At 37.1% G+C, this 18,362-nt stretch overlaps 1 protein-coding gene across 11 annotated transcripts in view; it reads left to right on the forward strand.

Moving 5' to 3' along the window:
• Positions 1-18,362, forward strand: part of TANK (TRAF family member associated NFKB activator) — an 83,629-nt gene that overhangs the window by 9,276 nt on the left and 55,991 nt on the right. For 8 of the 11 annotated variants that reach the window (XR_008618582.1, XM_028478397.2, XM_007107739.4 and 5 more), the window contains exon 2: positions 12,912-13,059. Coding sequence is in view for 10 of the 11 variants with exons in the window: in XM_007107739.4 (XP_007107801.2) it covers positions 12,912-13,059 (148 nt within the window). In the remaining variant the exon portion in view is untranslated. Of the gene's footprint in view, positions 1-8,940; positions 9,123-10,519; positions 10,589-12,911; positions 13,060-18,362 lie in introns of all 11 variants that reach the window. The other 3 variants (XM_055088138.1, XM_055088130.1, XM_028478399.2) reach the window with 3 other exon arrangements.

The raw sequence follows: 18,362 nt of genomic DNA on the forward strand, positions 1-18,362 counted from the left end.
TGGCCGCTGAGCCTGCGCGTCCGGAGACTGTGCTCCACAACGGGAGAGGCCACAACAGTGAGAGGCCCGCGTACCGCAAAAAAAAAAAAAGAATCCGCCTCCCAATGCAGGGGACACGGGTTCGAGACCTGGTCAGGGAAGATCCCACATGCCGCGGAGCAACTAAGCCCTTGCACCACAACTACTGAGCCTGCGCTCTAGAGCCCGCGTGCCACAACTACTGAGCCCACATGCCACAACTACTGAAGCCCACACGCCTAGAGCCCTTGCTCCCCAACAAGAGAAGCCCCTGCAATGAGAAGCCCGTGCACCGCAACGAAGAGTAGCCCCTGCTCGCTGCAACTGGAGAAAGCCCGCGTGCAGCAACGAAGAGCTGACGCAGCCAAAAATTAAAAATAAAATAAAAATAAATTTATTTTAAAAAAAAAGAGAAATCAACCAAAAGAGCTGAAAATTGTTGCCAAGGTGAAGCAGGAAATGGGAAGGGAGAAGAGTAAGGTACTACTGTTTTTCTTAAACCTTATAAAGTTATTTTACTCATTAAAATGTAGATGTGTTATGCTTTGATTAAAAATAAAATAAAAACTAAATTAGGGTGAAAAGAGCTAGGATGTTGGACTTTCACATCAAAGAGACCTGGATTTATCTGGGTCTTCCATTTTCTAATTCGTTGACCTCAGGCAACGTATTTAACCTTTTGAAGCTCAGTTTCCTTATCTGGAAAGGGAACATTAAAATAAGGTAGTTTATATAAAGCAGCAAGCAATTTTTACCTCAGCAGGTGTCAGTCTCTACCCTTGTCCCTAATGTTTCCCAGGAGGAAATAGGGAACCACCACCACTGTTGGGAAGCTTCCCATTCAATTATAAGACGAAAGAGCAACTAAGCCCATGCACCACACTACTGAGCCTGTGCTCTAGAGCCCATGAGCCACAACTCCTGAGCCCGCATGCCACAACTACTGAAGCCTGAGCACCTAGAGCCCATGCTCCACAACAAGAGAAGCCACCACAATGAGAAGCCCGTGCACCTCAACGAAGAGTAGCCCCCGCTCGCCACAGCTAGAGAAAGCCCGCGCGCAGCAACGAAGACCCAATGCAGCTAAAAATAAATAAATAAACAAACAAATAAAGAAGAGGAGGGTGAGAGGAGTTAGAGTACCACTTCAGAAAATTTAACATCCAGTTAGTAGGAGTCCCAGAAGGGGACACAGAAGGAATGAAATTGCCCAAAAAATTATTCAAGAAAATTTGCAAGAACTGAAGGGTGAACTTCCACATGGGTTAAGTACAAGATCAGAAATCAAAATGGCTCTGCACTTCAACAAAAATAAAAGGGAGCTTAGTAAAACTTACAAAATTCTGAGGAAAAATTACTTCCAACCTAGAACTCTTAACCTGGCAAACTATCAGTTAAATCTGAGGGTAAGATATTTTCAGTTATGCAGGGTCTCAAAAAATTTACTTTGCAGGCACTTTATCAGGAAGCTACTAGAGGGTTTACTCCACCAAATTGGGGAGTAAAACAAGAAGGATGAAGATTTGGGATACTGAAAATGAGGGATTCAGCTAGAGAGAGAGGTGAATAAAGGGAATCATCAAATTCAAGTTGAAAGAAGGTCTCAAGATGAAGGCTTTCCTCTAGACATAGAAATCAACAAATCTAGACTTGAGCAAGTCAGAAAGCTCAAGGAGAGATTCTTCTAAGTAGGTGAAATTGATAGAATAATTGAAGTGTCTCAATGGATTGAGGAGTTGTAGTAATGATAATAAGAAATAAAACAAGAAGTTTTTTCAGGAAAAATGTTTTTCAGGAAAGGAAAAGGAACCGTAGTATATTATATGGCTCAGCAGTGAATAGCATTACGTAGTCATAAGCAAGTTAAAGTAGAATGCAAATCTAACCAAAAAATAGGATATAACTATATGAGGAGAATGGGGAGGATATAAAGGGAGGGGAGATTTTAAAGAGAGCTGAATCCTTATTTTGCATAGTGGGAAGACAAGTAAAACTGAAAAATCAGTAGTGGCAATATTAGCGTGTTATTTAGAGATACAGAGATAATACCAAAAAGAATCAACCAAAAGGGACTTCGCTGGTGGTGCAGTGGTTAAGAATCCGTCTCCCTGGGCTTCCCTGGTGGCGCAGTGGTTGAGAGTCCGCCTGCCGATGCAGGGGACACAGGTTCGTGCCCCGGTCTGGGAAGATCCCACATGCCGCGGAGCGGCTGGGCCCTTAGCCCACACGCCTAGAGCCCTTGCTCCCCAACAAGAGAAGCCCCTGCAATGAGAAGCCCGTGCACCGCAACGAAGAGTAGCCCCTGCTCGCTGCAACTGGAGAAAGCCCGCGTGCAGCAACGAAGAGCTGACGCAGCCAAAAATTAAAAATAAAATAAAAATAAATTTATTTTAAAAAAAAAGAGAAATCAACCAAAAGAGCTGAAAATTGTTGCCAAGGTGAAGCAGGAAATGGGAAGGGAGAAGAGTAAGGTACTACTGTTTTTCTTAAACCTTATAAAGTTATTTTACTCATTAAAATGTAGATGTGTTATGCTTTGATTAAAAATAAAATAAAAACTAAATTAGGGTGAAAAGAGCTAGGATGTTGGACTTTCACATCAAAGAGACCTGGATTTATCTGGGTCTTCCATTTTCTAATTCGTTGACCTCAGGCAACGTATTTAACCTTTTGAAGCTCAGTTTCCTTATCTGGAAAGGGAACATTAAAATAAGGTAGTTTATATAAAGCAGCAAGCAATTTTTACCTCAGCAGGTGTCAGTCTCTACCCTTGTCCCTAATGTTTCCCAGGAGGAAATAGGGAACCACCACCACTGTTGGGAAGCTTCCCATTCAATTATAAGACGAAGATTGTCCTTCTGGTTCATAGCTGTGTGCCTATTCAGATTGAAGGCATGGCACTGGGATCTATGTCCTTTCTAAACTATCTGTAGATAGTTAGAGAATTTAAATAGAATTGAGATGATTTAGAGTATTGGTAGGGGTAGAATCAAGTTATAAGGACTGCTTGGTGGGAGAAGAGCTCTGGTCACACTCAGAATTCTCTTTCAGCATAACTTCAGTGCAAATGCCATTAATGGTGTCTCTTCCATTAATAGAGAAAACAGTTGTCACATAGACTGATGAATTGTGGAAATTTCATGGAACCAAGATCAACAAGAGCGCTGTTGCTCTGGACCATCTGCCAAAGTATCAAAATACCTTTTTTTTTTTTTTTTTTTTTTTTTTAAAGAACATCTAACTTAGCAACTGCTATCTCAATTCTATACACTTCTTTTGGAACAGTTCATAAAGCAGATCACTGTGGAACAAAAGGCCACTTTATGAAAGCCTATTTCCCTGCCTTGGTGCATATTTGTGTAGTGTTTTACAGAGTACAGTGCTTTCCCACTTACGGCTCGATCCCCTATGGCAGTGATTCTAAATCTCTCACACTTGCTTCTCCCTCTTCCTCCCCTCACCGCCCCCCCCCCACCAAAAAAAATTATGATCCAAGAAGTCTTGGAGAGGGATGGCTGATCTGTTTTTTGAAACTGCCCTGGATTATTCTAACGTACTGACAGGTTGGGAACCCATGTCCTACAGCTTGCTGTACCCCAGACATTCTAAACTGGGGCGAGGGAACTGAGGGCCACAGAGGGTTACAGCTTATTCACTCTCGCCCATCAACAAGCATATCTAGACTGGACATGTTTTCTGCACTTCAACTGTGATTTTATCTTTGGTTGACTAGGCTTTTTAATTTTGATTCTCTGACTTGTATTAAGAGAGAAATTAACACATTTTACACAAGATGTGGTCTCAGTTAAAAATAAGATTTGGAATCTTTATTTTATAGCATCTTTTTATTTTATCCAGATGCAAAAGGAAGTGAAACAGAGAATCAAATTTTTTAATAAACTCTTGTTCCTCCGCAGTAGGGTAGCATAACAAGTGTTGGGACTTAACTAGATCTGAATATTCACATTTGAGGAAAACTGGAGTGGCCCTGAAAAGAGTAGAGATTTGGGTAATTTTGGCACAGAGGCAGGTTTGAGAAGTTGGTTTGTCAGGCTACCCAGGGATTTTTAGTCCTGTCTTCAGGAGTATTCAACAGTAGGAGTAAGGAAGTGTGTTGCATGGTATAAAAATATTCTATCTGGTTTTAAACTTTTATCATATTATACATTTAAAGTCACAACCTAAACATCTTGGGAATGACTAGGAATGGAGATCTGGATATCTCTGAAACCTTATTTATTTTCTCACTGGAGTTCTCTCAGTTACTTCTAATAAGACAAGTTGTGACTTGCAAACATTTGCCCAGCAGCCTGTAGGTGTCCTCAGGGAAATTAAAAGCAGGGGTATGAAGAGCCGTAGAGTTCTGTGCTAGTAATTAAGAGCACAGAGTACAGCTTATAATTATGTAGGCTTTTGCCTGTTCCCATTTATCATTGGTAATATTCTCAAGGCTAAGTGACTGCTCAGCAATTTCAACTGCGATTTAAGAGAAAATAGGCCTTTTTGTGAAAAGGTCCTCTGTCTCCCGAAGTTTCATTCTCTTTTCATAGAAGAGCTCTCTCCTTTCGTAGTGGTTATGATTTAGTAACTGACTCAGAGATGCTGGAGGGGCCCCTAATCTGTTAACTCATGAGATTTTAACTACTTCTTTTTCAAAAACAACTTTGCCCTTTATGAATCTGGTGCAACCTGTGTCATCTCTTCTGGTTGGGGGGACCTTTTTAAGATTACTGAAAATATTTTTTCACACTTTTTAAATTAAAGCCAGAAGATAGGTACAAACGTTCCACTCTTGTGAAAGATCATTAATAACACTATTTCATTATCATAAATTTGGTAGAGTAGAAGAGAGAGACTTAAGAAAAATAACACATTCGAACACTCTACCAGAAAGTTACTTTTCTTGTTATTTAACACTGTATAAAGGTTAACAGAATAGAACGTTAGATAACATTCCTACCTGTTTGGCAAATAATCTCTTCATATAAGGTAACAGACTTATACTAAAATGCCTTACTATTTTATGCATATCCTAGTTTTCCTTCTGACATTGTCCAGTGGGCCTATCCTCTTTTTTGGTTTATATTTGGGAGAAAAAAAGTGTGCATCTTGTGACACAAAGTGGTACAATAACAAGTATTGCTTCTTTCTCTCTCCACTGTTTTCTTTTAAAAAATGTAAGGGTTTTGTTTGTTTGTTTCTTTTTTGGTAAAAAGATTTTGGCCTGGTTGACTGTCAGCCAGTATCAGAGGACATTAAAAACTTTAAGAATATAAGCAGGAGGGAAGGCATACTTAGCCATCATTTCTTCCTTTAGATTTCATTATCACTCAATTGGTACATTTTTCCTGACTGTTGTTAATTATGTCTGTTAGCACTTTTGTTCAAAATTGAATTCAATATCCTCTCCTCTCCCCCTCAGTATTTCTTCCTGTTTCTCTGTGGCTGACTAGCATCACTGTTTGCCTAATTTTTGAAAAATATGGCTGGTGAACTATCTTTAACAAAATAACCTGGTTACTTTACTTATTAAAATATAGATTATAGGACTTCTTCCCAGGCCAACTGATTCAGAATTGCTGGGCCCTGAATGCTTCCTTTTTGTCTGTTGTACACATCCAGTTGGCCAACAAATCCTGTTGATTCTACCTTTAAAATGTCTCTTGAATCCATTCATCTTTCATTTTCCCTACTCTAGTTTAAGCCCTCATCTTTCACCCAGAATACAGCAGTAGTTTCTTATGGATATCCTCACTTTGTCTCCCTCATTAGTTTATATTCCCTGCTGGTATCCAGATCCAGTTGGCCAACAAATCCTGTTGATTCTACCTTTAAAATGTCTCTTGAATCCATTCATCTTTCATTTTCCCTACTCTAGTTTAAGCCCTCATCCTTCACCCAGAATACAGCAGTAGTTTCTTATGGATATCCTCACTTTGTCTCCCTCATTAGTTTATATTCCCTGCTGGTATCCAGATCCAGTTGGCCAACAAATCCTGTTGATTCTACCTTTAAAATGTCTCTTGAATCCATTCATCTTTCATTTTCCCTACTCTAGTTTAAGCCCTCATCTTTCACCCAGAATACAGCAGTAGTTTCTTATGGATATCCTCACTTTGTCTCCCGCATTAGTTTATATTCCCTGCTGGTATCCAGTTAATCTTTCTAAAACATAGCCATCTCCTGCTTGACAATCCTCCATTATTCCTTAATGTTAGCAAGTTGAAGTCTAAATTTCTTAGAGTGACATTCAAGGTCTACTGCAATCTGGCCGTATCTAAATCTGCTGTGTATAGTTTATGTAGTTAGTGCACTCTGTAACTCTAGGGTGTAACTCTTTCCAGTTATGGTCTACATGAATGGTACCCAGAGGGTTCTTTCAGTGCAGCACAATCACACATGGTGGCCCTGACTATGCACCTGTCTTAGCACCCTGACCTCTCTATCCTGTCTGTACATACACCTTACTTTCATAAATACAATACTCACCACCAGTCCCTAAATGCACTATCCTAGTGATTTCTCAGAGCCTCTGCTCTTTCAGAGTGAATGTTCTTTCCCCTCTCATTCTCTACTTGTTGCAATCCTTCTCATATTTCAGGCCCCAGTATAAGTGTCAAATCCTCTGTGAAGCCTTCCACAGTTCCTCTCATGTTAATTGTTCCTTCTATTGAGCCTTTTTCCTGCTTATACTCTTTATTTAACAGTTCTTTCTTTTCTTCTTCTTTTGAGATAAAACTTAAATACAGTGAAATGTACAAATCTTGAGTGATCCTTTGGGTCAGTTCCTACAAATGCTTCTACCTGTGTTTCCCAGATACCTATCAAGATACGCTTATACATTTTTACACATTTATAATTGACCTGCTAATATGGTTAATCATTTCCATGTGTTTCTGCCTTACTAAATTATAAGCTCTAATTAGAGCTTATAAGGCAAAGACTATGAGTTTGTCTCTTTCCCATGGAAAAAGGAGAACCTACTGTGTGTTCAGCACTGAACCAGTCTTGAATATTGTACCAGTTAGGATACAGCTCAGCTCCTCTCTTAAGAGACCCCCAAAGACAGTGGCTTAAACAAATAAGACAGATATTTTATTTCTCTCATGTATTACAATTCAAAGTATAAGATGTCCAGAGCTGATCTGGCAGCTCCACAGTGTCAAGGACCTGGGCATCTTCATTCTTGTTGTTCCACATCTCCTTGTTCCACCATCCTGGAAGTGTTGCCCTCACCACAGTGTTTCAGGTGACTAACCACAATATTCCATCCAACTGGGAAAGGGAAAAAGAAGAGAGCTTGTCTTGGAAGTTACACTTACTTGCCGATGACCAGAACACAGTCACATGACCACATCAGCTAAAAATCAGGAATACTAGAAGAGGAGAGAATGGATATTGAGGAACAGTTAACAGATATTGCTTCATATATGATCTCAATCTTCACAATAAACCTACAAACTATGTATAAGAAAACTAATACTCAGAGAAGCCAGGTAAATGGCTAGAAAACTGCAGATCTGAGATCTAAATTCAAAGCCTGTACTTTTTTTCATTCTACCTAGTAAAGTGTTAGGAGTGACTATATAATTGTTACTAAATAAATAAAGTCATTAATTTTCACAGTGTTACATCATGTATTTTCATATCACATATTTTCACAGTATCATATCTCTTCTAGGACATCCCATATAACTTTATTCCATACTTCTCACTATCTTTAAATGAATTACCATATCAACTGGCTTGTAACTTTTAAATCTATGATATCATTTATGAGGAAAAATAAATCACTATATTTGCCAAGCAAAAGCTTCTGTACTCTGTATTTGTTTAGAAATGCTGTCTAATCATAAAATTGAAGGAGATTATGTCTTGTAACCCCTTCATTTTAAAAGCAAGGAAAAATTGAGGTCCAGAGCAGATATAGGACTTGTCCTTTATTTCATCACTAACCTTGCTTCTTTTCAAGCATCATGGACAAGCCAGTAGCCTAATTAATCACTTCTATAAGTAACCATAATTGTTATACTTAAGAATTGTCTCAGGTTTGCAGAGTTGTCCTGATCCGGAAATTCAAACTGAACAGTGCATAAGAAATGTATGTAATCCTGGGCTGTTTTAGTGAAGAATGGATATTATCTAGCACAAAAAAACATCTTTATAGCTGTCAGGAACCTGTTTTAGAAAGGATGACTGCTATTTGACAGTCAAATAAAAGGAATGGGTGAGGTCATTCCTACCCATAATTCAAAACCCAAGTCAAATGCCATCTACCTCTTAAAGCCTTTCCTAAACCTTGTAAATAGATGTGAGCACTTTCCTTTCCAAACTCTAGCCTTTAAATATCTCCAGGTACTCATATATATTCTTTAAGTTACAGCTAATGGTGCCTTTGTCAGGGTAGGTTTCATGTCTGTTTTGTTTTCACTACATCAGTGGCGCCCAGCCCAGGCTTTGTTTTTTGTTGGCACTCAGTAAATGTTTTATGGAATGAAATATCCATCATGGCATTCTAGGAGAATACTTTGCAGCTGGCTTTAATAAACAATCCTTGAACTAAGAGTTTCAAAGATTTAGTCCCAGTCACTTGCTTATAGCTTTGTAGCTGTATGCAGGTCATTTAACTCCTCTGAGCCTTATCAGTCAGATTGGAATACGAGTAACAGGAAATGAAGAGCTGGTGAAAAACTTTGTAAAAGGAACACAACATTAAGGTGGCACTATCCCTAAAGCCCCTTGCTGCATCCCACATAGTGGCTTACATGTATTAAGCAAACAAGTACTTCAGTTTTTCTAATTTAATTGAATCATAATGGTATATATTTTACTGAAATCAAAATTTGGCCCTAGTAGTTGACACACCTTTGTTGGAGCTGGGAAATTTTACCAAGGGAAAATAAAATTATTGCCCTCATGCAGGCTGATTCTCCTATCCTAGAACAGTTTCATTATGAACCAAGGATCAATGAAAGAGGAAGCAGCCTGATGCCCAGGGATTTTCTGCTGGACCTGGGAGGCAGAATTGGAACTTGCCACCCTCCATTTTCCATCTTACAGGAACAACCCAAAGGAAAAAAGGAACTTCTGTCAGAGGAATAGAGGTGGGTGTGACAGGACTATCTTGAAGCCAGGATTACCCTGGGGGTGGGATGCTTTGTATTCTGCCCACCCAGCTATACTGTCTTGGGCATCAGTGAGTTAAGTTTTTCCTTGTGTGGTATGAGGAAACCAGTAAACCAAACCCAGAAATAAAGAAATTACCACGGAAGGCTTTCCTTAAAATACATTTAAAAGAGTGAAGCCATAGCTAGAAGAACGTTTCCAAGGCAGAGCTGGCTCTAGCTTGGACCTCCTGGGTTTCGGGGATGAAAGCGGCCATTTGATTTGAGTTTGAGCATGTTTATTATAAATAAAACCATTTCCCTGGAGCCTGGCGAGTTTTGCAGAAGGCATACCAAAATGTGATTGAATTGTGACTGCCTCTTAGATTGTGAAATTAATTTTACACTTAACAAATGCTTTAAAAAATAGAGGAACAAGTGGCTTTAAAGTTCAGGGTGTTAATATTTGAAATCTGTCCAATTTAATTAGCTGGTTCCCAGAGACTGTTTCCTTTTTCTCTGGTCAGTGTCACTGATCTAACACCCAATTTTCTTCTTGCTTGTGAGATAGGAATTAAATGTATCATTTATTTAGTTGTATTGACCTGAATCATATCTCCCCAGCATACATTCTTATTTCAGGAAATAGGATGCATCCATGTGGAATTCACTCAGTAACTCTTCCTAGTGACATTTGTGTGATCTAATTCAAGGAACTGAAATGAAGGCTGCACATGATTTACTTGCATATGATGCAGCTGTTTTTAGTACTGTATTTACATTTTTAAAAGCAAGAATGCACCTTCTTGATGGAACAGACATGCATTTTTAGATTCACAGACTCAAGAACTGTAGAACAAAGAAGTTTCTTAGAAATTGAATCCAGACATCTTTTTTGTTTTGAAGAGATAGAAACTTGAGTCCAAAAAGATTTAGTGGCCCTGAACTAAGCTCACAGGGTCAGTCAGTGATAGAACAAAACAAGAAACTAGATGGGTTCCCAATTCAAGCCTCTTGTTTGTCCCAGATAAATATAGGTGTGGTTTACATTGACAGTTTGTTATGACATATGCAGCTTATTAAGACAGTGATAGACAACTTAGCCACTTAGCTACTTAAATCATCTGATTTCTGCATGAGCATATTACAGTATACTATAGTCCCTGTAGCTACCTACCCTTATTTTTCTTTTCCTGCTTATATACTTATTTTTAATCTTGTGTGTTTTTTTAAGCCACCCTAAATCAATTTTTTGAATGATAATAGTATCTAAATAAATACTCAAAGTGATGCTTTTGTTCATGCTAATTACTCATGTTTCCGTAGTGTCTATGGTATGTCAGAGATCCTGGCAATGTTAATTATCCTAACAGTATTTCATCTTTTCCATCTATCAGAGGTAGCAGTAAAAACAAATTTCAAGTGGAATGCCTAAAAAATATATCATTCTTTCATTGCTTCACAAGGTAAAGACACTGTAATCCCCATAATAAAATCCTTGAAATTGTTTTTATCAAGCCTAGAAAATAACTTAGGAGTGTATTTAGTATCTTAAAATGAAAGACTGGCTGAAATATTACCTAGGTATTTAAAAGGGCTTTGTGATTTATGGTCAACTGATTTTCAACAAGGCTGCCAAGGGCATTCAGTGGGAAAAGAATAACCTTTTCAACAAATGATACCAGGACAACTGGCTAACCACATGCAGGGGAATCAATCTGGAGCCCTACCTCATACCATATTATACAGATTAACTCAATATGGATCAAAGATCTAAATGTAAAAGCTAAAATTATAAAATTTCTAAAAGGAAATGCAGGTGAAAATCCATGTGATCTTGGGTTAGGCAGTGGTTTCTTAGATATGATATGAAAAGCACAAGAACAAAAACAAATAGATAAATTGGACTTCATCAAACTAAAAACTTTGTCAAAGGGCACTATCAAAGAAATGAAAAGATAATCTATAGAATGGGAGAAAATATTACAAATTATATATATATGTATATATATATGAAAAGTGGGTAAAGCACTTTACTAGACATTTCTCCAAAGAAGATATACAAATGACCAATAAGCACTGTAAAGATGCTCAACATCAAAACTGTGATGAGGTATCACTTCATACCCACTAGGATACTAGCGTATAATTTTTAAATGGACAACAATTGTTGGTGAAGATGTGGAGAAATTGGAACTCTTGTACGTTGCTAGTGGAAATATAAAATGGTACAGCTTCTGTAGAAACATCTGGAACTTTTGTGGCAGTTCCTCAAAAAGTTAGACATAATTGTCATCTGACCCAGGAATTCTGCTCCCAGGCATATATCTAAGAGATTAAAAACATATGTTCACACAGATATGTATACACAAATTGTAGCTTTATTCAAAATAACCAAAAAGTGGAAACAACCCAAATGTCCATTAACTGAGAAATGAATAAACAAAATATAGTATATTCATAAAATGAAATATTATTCAGACATAAAAAGCAATGAACTACTGTTAGATGCTACAACATGGGTAAAGGTTGGAAATTTTATGCTACATGAAAAAAGCCAGACACAAAGGCCATGTATTTTATGACTCCAAACGTCCAAAGTAGGCAAATCCATAGAGTCAGAAAGTAGATTAGTGGTTGTCAGGGGATAGAGTGGAGGTGTGAATTGGGACTAACTGCTAATAGGCACAGGGTTTCTTTCTGAGGTGATAAAAATGTTCTGTGATTAGATATTGATGATGGTTACACAACATTGTGAATATACTGAAAACCACAGAAGTGTATACTTTAGAATGTTGAATTTATGTTATATGAACATCTTAATGGAAAATACTGAAAGTTTTTTAAAGCATGTATACCCAAAGATAAAAATAAAGGTGTTATAAAAGGTTAGAGACTGTTATGAAGGATTTCTAATCATAAGGGAGTGAAATAATTTGGTACCCCCAAAATCCCCTATGACTGATAGAGAACTTTGTCTACTCTGTGGCTTTCAGAGGATTAAGAGAAAGGCTCTGTGGTGTGGTTTTTACAGCTTGACAGGAAGAATCAGTCATTAGATGACCCTCTGCTCAGAGTCAGGGAATGTCGTTAGAGATGTTATGCAAGTTGAGATGATAAAAGTCAATTACCTCCACTGAGTAAATCACCTGTAGTTCAGAAATAGCAAAAAAGTTGGCAAACTAATAGAGCATAGGGGTAGGCCTGATGGGATGTGATTTTTCTTTTTTAATGTAGAGTCCAATGGCAGCTCTCCCTAGATTTTGTGCTAAAATAAGAGCATTTTCACACATTTTAATTGCACTGTGATAACAACAGTGTGAACTCCATCCACAAACATTTATCTACTTAATTTTGCTCTAATTTCAGTGTAGCAAGCATTTACCTTGTAAGTGGGAGTAACTGTCCCTTTAGTAAAAAGAAGTCCCTTCTCACATTGCTAATCCTGTTGTGCATTTCTGTAATAAAGATTAATAACAAATGGCTTTTTATATTTTTCCATTTTTAGCTTGCATTTATAGAATACCATTTGCAAAGTAGCGTCTTTATGAACTGGAACCCTAATTGCTCCTTAAACATTCATAAAGAATATTTAAAAATTGTAGAAGTTAAGGTTTCACAATATTTCTGATCAGGATTTTAAATGAGGCTTTTTTGCCTTTATAAAACTTTATAGTACTTGGTGCTATAATGTTCATGATAAACCATATAGAACTGTCTTTGAGGTATATTTTTTAAATGAGATTTATATAACTTAATAGCTATCTAAATTTTTCAATTATTTTCCAGACCTGTCATTTACTCCATCATTTATAGTGATGCTACAGGACAGAGAGGAATGGACAAAAACATTGGCGAGCAACTCAATAAAGCTTATGAAGCCTTTCGACAGGCATGCATGGATAGAGATTCAGCAGTAAAAGAACTACAGCAAAAGGTATGTGGTTTTGGTTTTGAAAGTTATTTACCCTGGTAAATGGAATTTGAGTCTTGTGCAATGGAAAATATTATATTGTTTAAAAGTGCCTTGAAGAACTAAAACACAGTAATATATTAATGGATGAAATTTGAGATTTTTATTTGCTATCTTTTTTTAAAACATTGTGACCTGTGGGAAGAATTCATTTTAAGGTGATTGTTTTAAGGAAAGATAAGAATGTTACCTTCCATAAATAATTTTTAAATAAAATGACAAACTGAAAGTCAGAAGTATTACTATCTCAGCTAGTTTTATTTTTTGGTTTTTTTTTTACATTGTTATTTGGCTGGTGAGAGGACTGTACAAATCTTAAAATATCCTGGAACTAAATTTGTTATTAATTTATAATAGTCTTCCATTCTTTAAATGTAACAGTTAGAAATCAACTATTTCAGTGAAATCTTTAGTGACTTACCAGAATGTTCAGCTTTTAAAAATTACTCCTCTACACATAAAGCTTCTGCTTAGTGCTTCCAGTTTCAAAAGAAAGTAAATTGGAAGAAAGGTATACCCAGGCAAATATTACTTGGTCTAGTAGTTACCAGGCACATGTCTGTTATTGGACCATTATAAGGTTTTCACTGGTTACAGCAAAATGAGAAAAATGAGAATAATGTCATGAACTTCTTACAATGCTAAATTTATTCCATTTAAAATTCTGTCCTTTATTCTGATACTGTTTCCATGTTTCTGTACTGTCAGAATAAAGAGCAAAATTTTGTTAACATATATATTCATTGAATGATGATCATAGAGTTTTTTGTTTGCTTGTTTAATATCATTACTTAGTGTTTTGGGGGTCCCCAGTACCACCCACACATTCTGCGATTCTCTAGAAGGACTCACAGGACTTAGTATACTGTCATACTCAGAGCTAAGATTTATTACAGAGACATTGTAAAGATACACAGCCAGATCACTAATGGAAAAAGACATCAGGTGGAGTCTAGAGGAATCTGTGTGCAGGCTTCCTACACTTTTTCCCTCCTGTGAGAGGTCACACAGAGTGCACCCTCTCTCCATCTTCAAAAATTCACTCAACACACTTGCAGTGTTTTGGTATGGGGAACTCCATTTGAGACTCAAGAGCTTGGGTTTTTTTTAAGGGCTGGTTACATAGGCACCCTCTGTCAACCAAAATTTCAGATTCTCAGAAGGAAAGTAGTTATTCACCATAAATCTCATGGTACAGTCTAAGTAGGCTGGCACATCATTTAGAATCTTATCACTTAAATGTTTTCAAAAATCAAGTTCCCAGATGCTGTCAAGGGCCAGCCTTGCAAATAGGCGTTTCTGAAGATAAACAGCGTAAGGCCTGCTATGTTAAATTATTCCCGCACAGGCAGTTGAAAGTGGAGGATCTTACGTTGGTTCCCTCAATTAAAAAAAAAAATTTACTAGCCTGTGAAATTCTGAAGTCTAAGAAATATGCCAGCCATGCGGTTCTTAGTTTCTTCCATAAATATAGGAACTACACAATTCCCTTCCTCCTTCCCGTTTGATACATCTACTATAAAACTAGCTGTTATACATACTTCACTGCATTCCTCAGAAATTATCATTATTCTTTGTGATTCTCCTTTTGATTTACAAAAGAATACTCACAGTTATATAGGTAAACTTAATGGGCTAGAGGCCTTCATTAGGGGTGCATAAGAGAAACAGAGATGGGATAATGACAGGCACTTTCTCAATTATTGAAATGAAGTTTGGATTTCTTTTCCTTTCCAGTTCATGTATAAGGCATAATCACTTTTTAAAAAACAAAACAAAAACTCCCAGCTTTTATTCTTCTTATTTTCCCATTAGGTTCATTAAGAAACTTCAACAATGCTGTACTTGTTCTAGGAAAGTTAGGAAACACAGAATTAGGGAAAAGGAGTATTGAGATATTCTTGGGTTAAGGCAGACACAGGAATTTCTCTGTCTCCTCCTCTTTCTACACTGGCCAGTGGTAAGCAATTGAAAACTTTTGCAATTTAATCTCTTATCTGCCATGGAAGAAACCTTCACTCACAGTAGCAATTATCTTAAAGAGGGGAAAGGGAAATATTGTTTTACATTTCTCAAGAATAGGGGAAGAAAAAATGTATACTATATATTCTTATATGTTAAACTCTAAATATTCTGATTTATTTAAGAAACATTATTGAGTGTCTGCTGTGTACTGGGTCCTTAATGAGGTTCTGAGAATACTGAAATAAAATATAGTTTATGTCCTTAAGGAACTTTCAATAAGTAAAAAAGGAAGATCAAGTTATTACCATAGCATACTAAGTGCTACAGTAGAGATCTGTGCAGGATAATATGTGCGCACAGAGAAGAGGCATCTGTCTCAGTCTGGAAAGATCAGGTCATAAACCCACTACTAAGCCCAACCCTTTAGCTAAGATTAGGAGGAGTTGGGTAAATTAGGGAAGATGGAGCCTGCAAGCAGAGAGAGAGTAGTATATAATAAAATCTTGGAAGTGAGGGAATATATGGTATGTTTTATGTACCATAAGGTGATCCTATGGCTCCAAAAGGAACTATAGGGCAGAATAGGAAAAGAAGCTGTGAAGGTAGATTAGAGCCCTATCTCGATGATTATGACTATGTAGTTTGTACTGTATTCTTATTCATTCAAAATTTATTGAAGGATTTAATATATGCTTTAGAAAAGTCTTCCTGACAGTGGGATAGAGGATAAATAGGATAGAGAATAGTCTGGAATTCACTCAACAAACATATATTGATGCTAAGCAATGGTCTAAGATCCAGGAATATAAAAATAAGTGGCAACCATCAAGTTGCATTTAATATATATAATATATATGTAATTATATTTCTATTAATATATATATTAAATACATATGTACATATGCTTCAATTTACGAAAGAAAGAGTGAATGCAGTCATTTCAAGCGATCAAAATGAGGACTTAAATTAAGCATTGGGAACAAATTTGGGAAGAAATCTAAGATTTATTTAGGAGATAGAATGAAAAGCAGGTGGCATCTGAATGTAGGCCACTTCTGAGGGTGATGGCGTAGATTCTAAGATGATACCCATGTATCTGGAAGAGAAGACTGGATTAATCATGGTGCTGATGAGCTGAAACCAAGAATGGAGAAGAAGGTTCAGATTTAAGGGACTGGGAAATAAGATGTATAATTAGATTTTAGTTATTAGGTTTGGTTACCTATGGGACATGCAGGTGAAAATGTCCAATGGATGGTTGCAAATATGGACCTAAAAGCCTAGGTAGAGTTCTGAATTGGAGATTATAGATATAGGTTATAGAACAACAGATTTCATCATAGCCTTGAATGTTTATAACATTTCTGAGTTATATGTATGGGGTGAAGGAATATATGAAGGACAGGAGGGTAAGAGGAAGAAAATAATGAAAACCAGTTGGTCGCTGGAGATTCAGAAATAGGTTAAGGAATTTACTATGAACAAGAGGAGAAACACCCATTCCTCTAAGAATTGGAGGGAACAAGAGAGAGAAATAGTTGCAAATGAAAATAAGTTTGCAGATAAGAGGTGGAGGTGGCAGGAAGTTAAAAGGGTTATCATGAATCACTTATATCTGGAATCCAAAAAAAGTCAAACCTGTAAAAAACAGGGTAAGATGGTGGTTACTAAGGAATTGGAGGGGGGCAGATAAGACTGATGGTGTTTAAATTTGTAACAAGTAGTAAATAAGCCATGGAGAGCCAATGCACAGTATAACGAATATAGATAATAATATTGTACTATAATTATTTAATGTGGTAAATATGACTACAACAATCCTATTACAATATATAAATGTATCAAAGTAACACACTGTACACCTTAAACTTACAAAATGTTACATGTCAAATTTATTCAATTTAAAAAGTCAAATAAACAAAAAATAGTAGAGTTATCATATGAGAGTCCATTTTTTTCCTGTGAAATACAAGATAAGGTCATCTACTGAGTGAAATGATTTTAGGATATTCTGAAAGTGGTAATAAAAACTTGAAAGCTTCAGTTAAGAAAAGAAAGAAGGGGCTTCCCTGGTAGCTCAGTGGTTGAGAGTCCGCCTGCCGATGCAGGGGACGCGGGTTTGTGCCCCAGTCCGGGAAGATCCCACATGCCGCAGAGCAGCGAGGCCCGTGATCCATGGCCACTGAGCCTGCGTGTCCAGAGCCTGTGCTCTGCGACAGGAGAGGCCACAACAGTGAGAGGCCCACGTACCGCAAAAGAAAAAAAAGAAAAGAAAGAAGAAAAATTTTGCATCCAGCCTTTACCATGAATTTTTGGTGGTGTCAATCCATGTTTGCTGGTTATTTTTTCAGCAAGTTTCTTGACATAGAAGTAGAACAAGTGGGTGGTCAAATCCAGGATTAAGAGATTGTAGAGTTAAGAGTAGAAGAATTTCTGGTTAGGTGGCCAGAAAGTGCATACTAAAGCAATTGAAATTATGTGCTTTGAGATATAAGCTAAAATCAGAAAGAAGCTAATCTAGGAGGAATCGAACAGACTAAGAACAAAAAGAGGGTTTATGACTGAAGTGTTCATGAAGTGAGAGAACAGATCTAGAGGGAGTAGAAGAATGTGAGAGTTCAAAGGATAGGTTATTGTCAATGAGTAAATATTGATGTTTAGGATCTTCTGTCTTCATAATGAGTCATAAAATTGGGTAGCTGGAATGAGATTGAGGAATTCAAAAAACTCCAAGACTAGAGCAATTCTCCTAGAATGGTGGTAGGTTTAGGAGCATTTAGAGAGACTGTTGTGAAAGGAAGAGCAAAAATTCTTGAATGTGAGGAAATGACTAGTATCTTGGAAGATAACTGTTTTGAGGAGAGACTGGTATAATTGAATGCCTTGTGAATGGTTTTTTGCTTAAGTTTAAATGAGTAATGGCCCAGAAGTGGCAATTATGAAGCAAGATCATACTTATCTTTTTGTTCTCCCACATCTAACTCCATCACCCAACCCCTGTGGTTTGATATGACACTAGACAGCTTCATATGAGGGGCTTACAGAGGCATCTGTATCCTCAAGAGACAACATAATTATTCCCATTTTAATGTGAGATGCCAGGCTTGCTGAAATGCACATTCTTAACCACTGGACCACCAGGGAAGTAACATGGCACTTTCAAAAGAACAAAATAAATTTCCAGAAACAGCCCCTGAAGAAACACATGCATCAGACTTAATAGACAAAGACTTTAAAATAACTGTTGTAAATATGCTCAAAGAGCTGAAGGAAGCCAGACTCAAAGAACTAAAGGAAATTGG

Source organism: Physeter macrocephalus, chromosome 2, assembly GCF_002837175.3.
Source record: "Physeter macrocephalus isolate SW-GA chromosome 2, ASM283717v5, whole genome shotgun sequence".
Classification (NCBI taxonomy): domain Eukaryota; kingdom Metazoa; phylum Chordata; class Mammalia; order Artiodactyla; family Physeteridae; genus Physeter; species Physeter macrocephalus.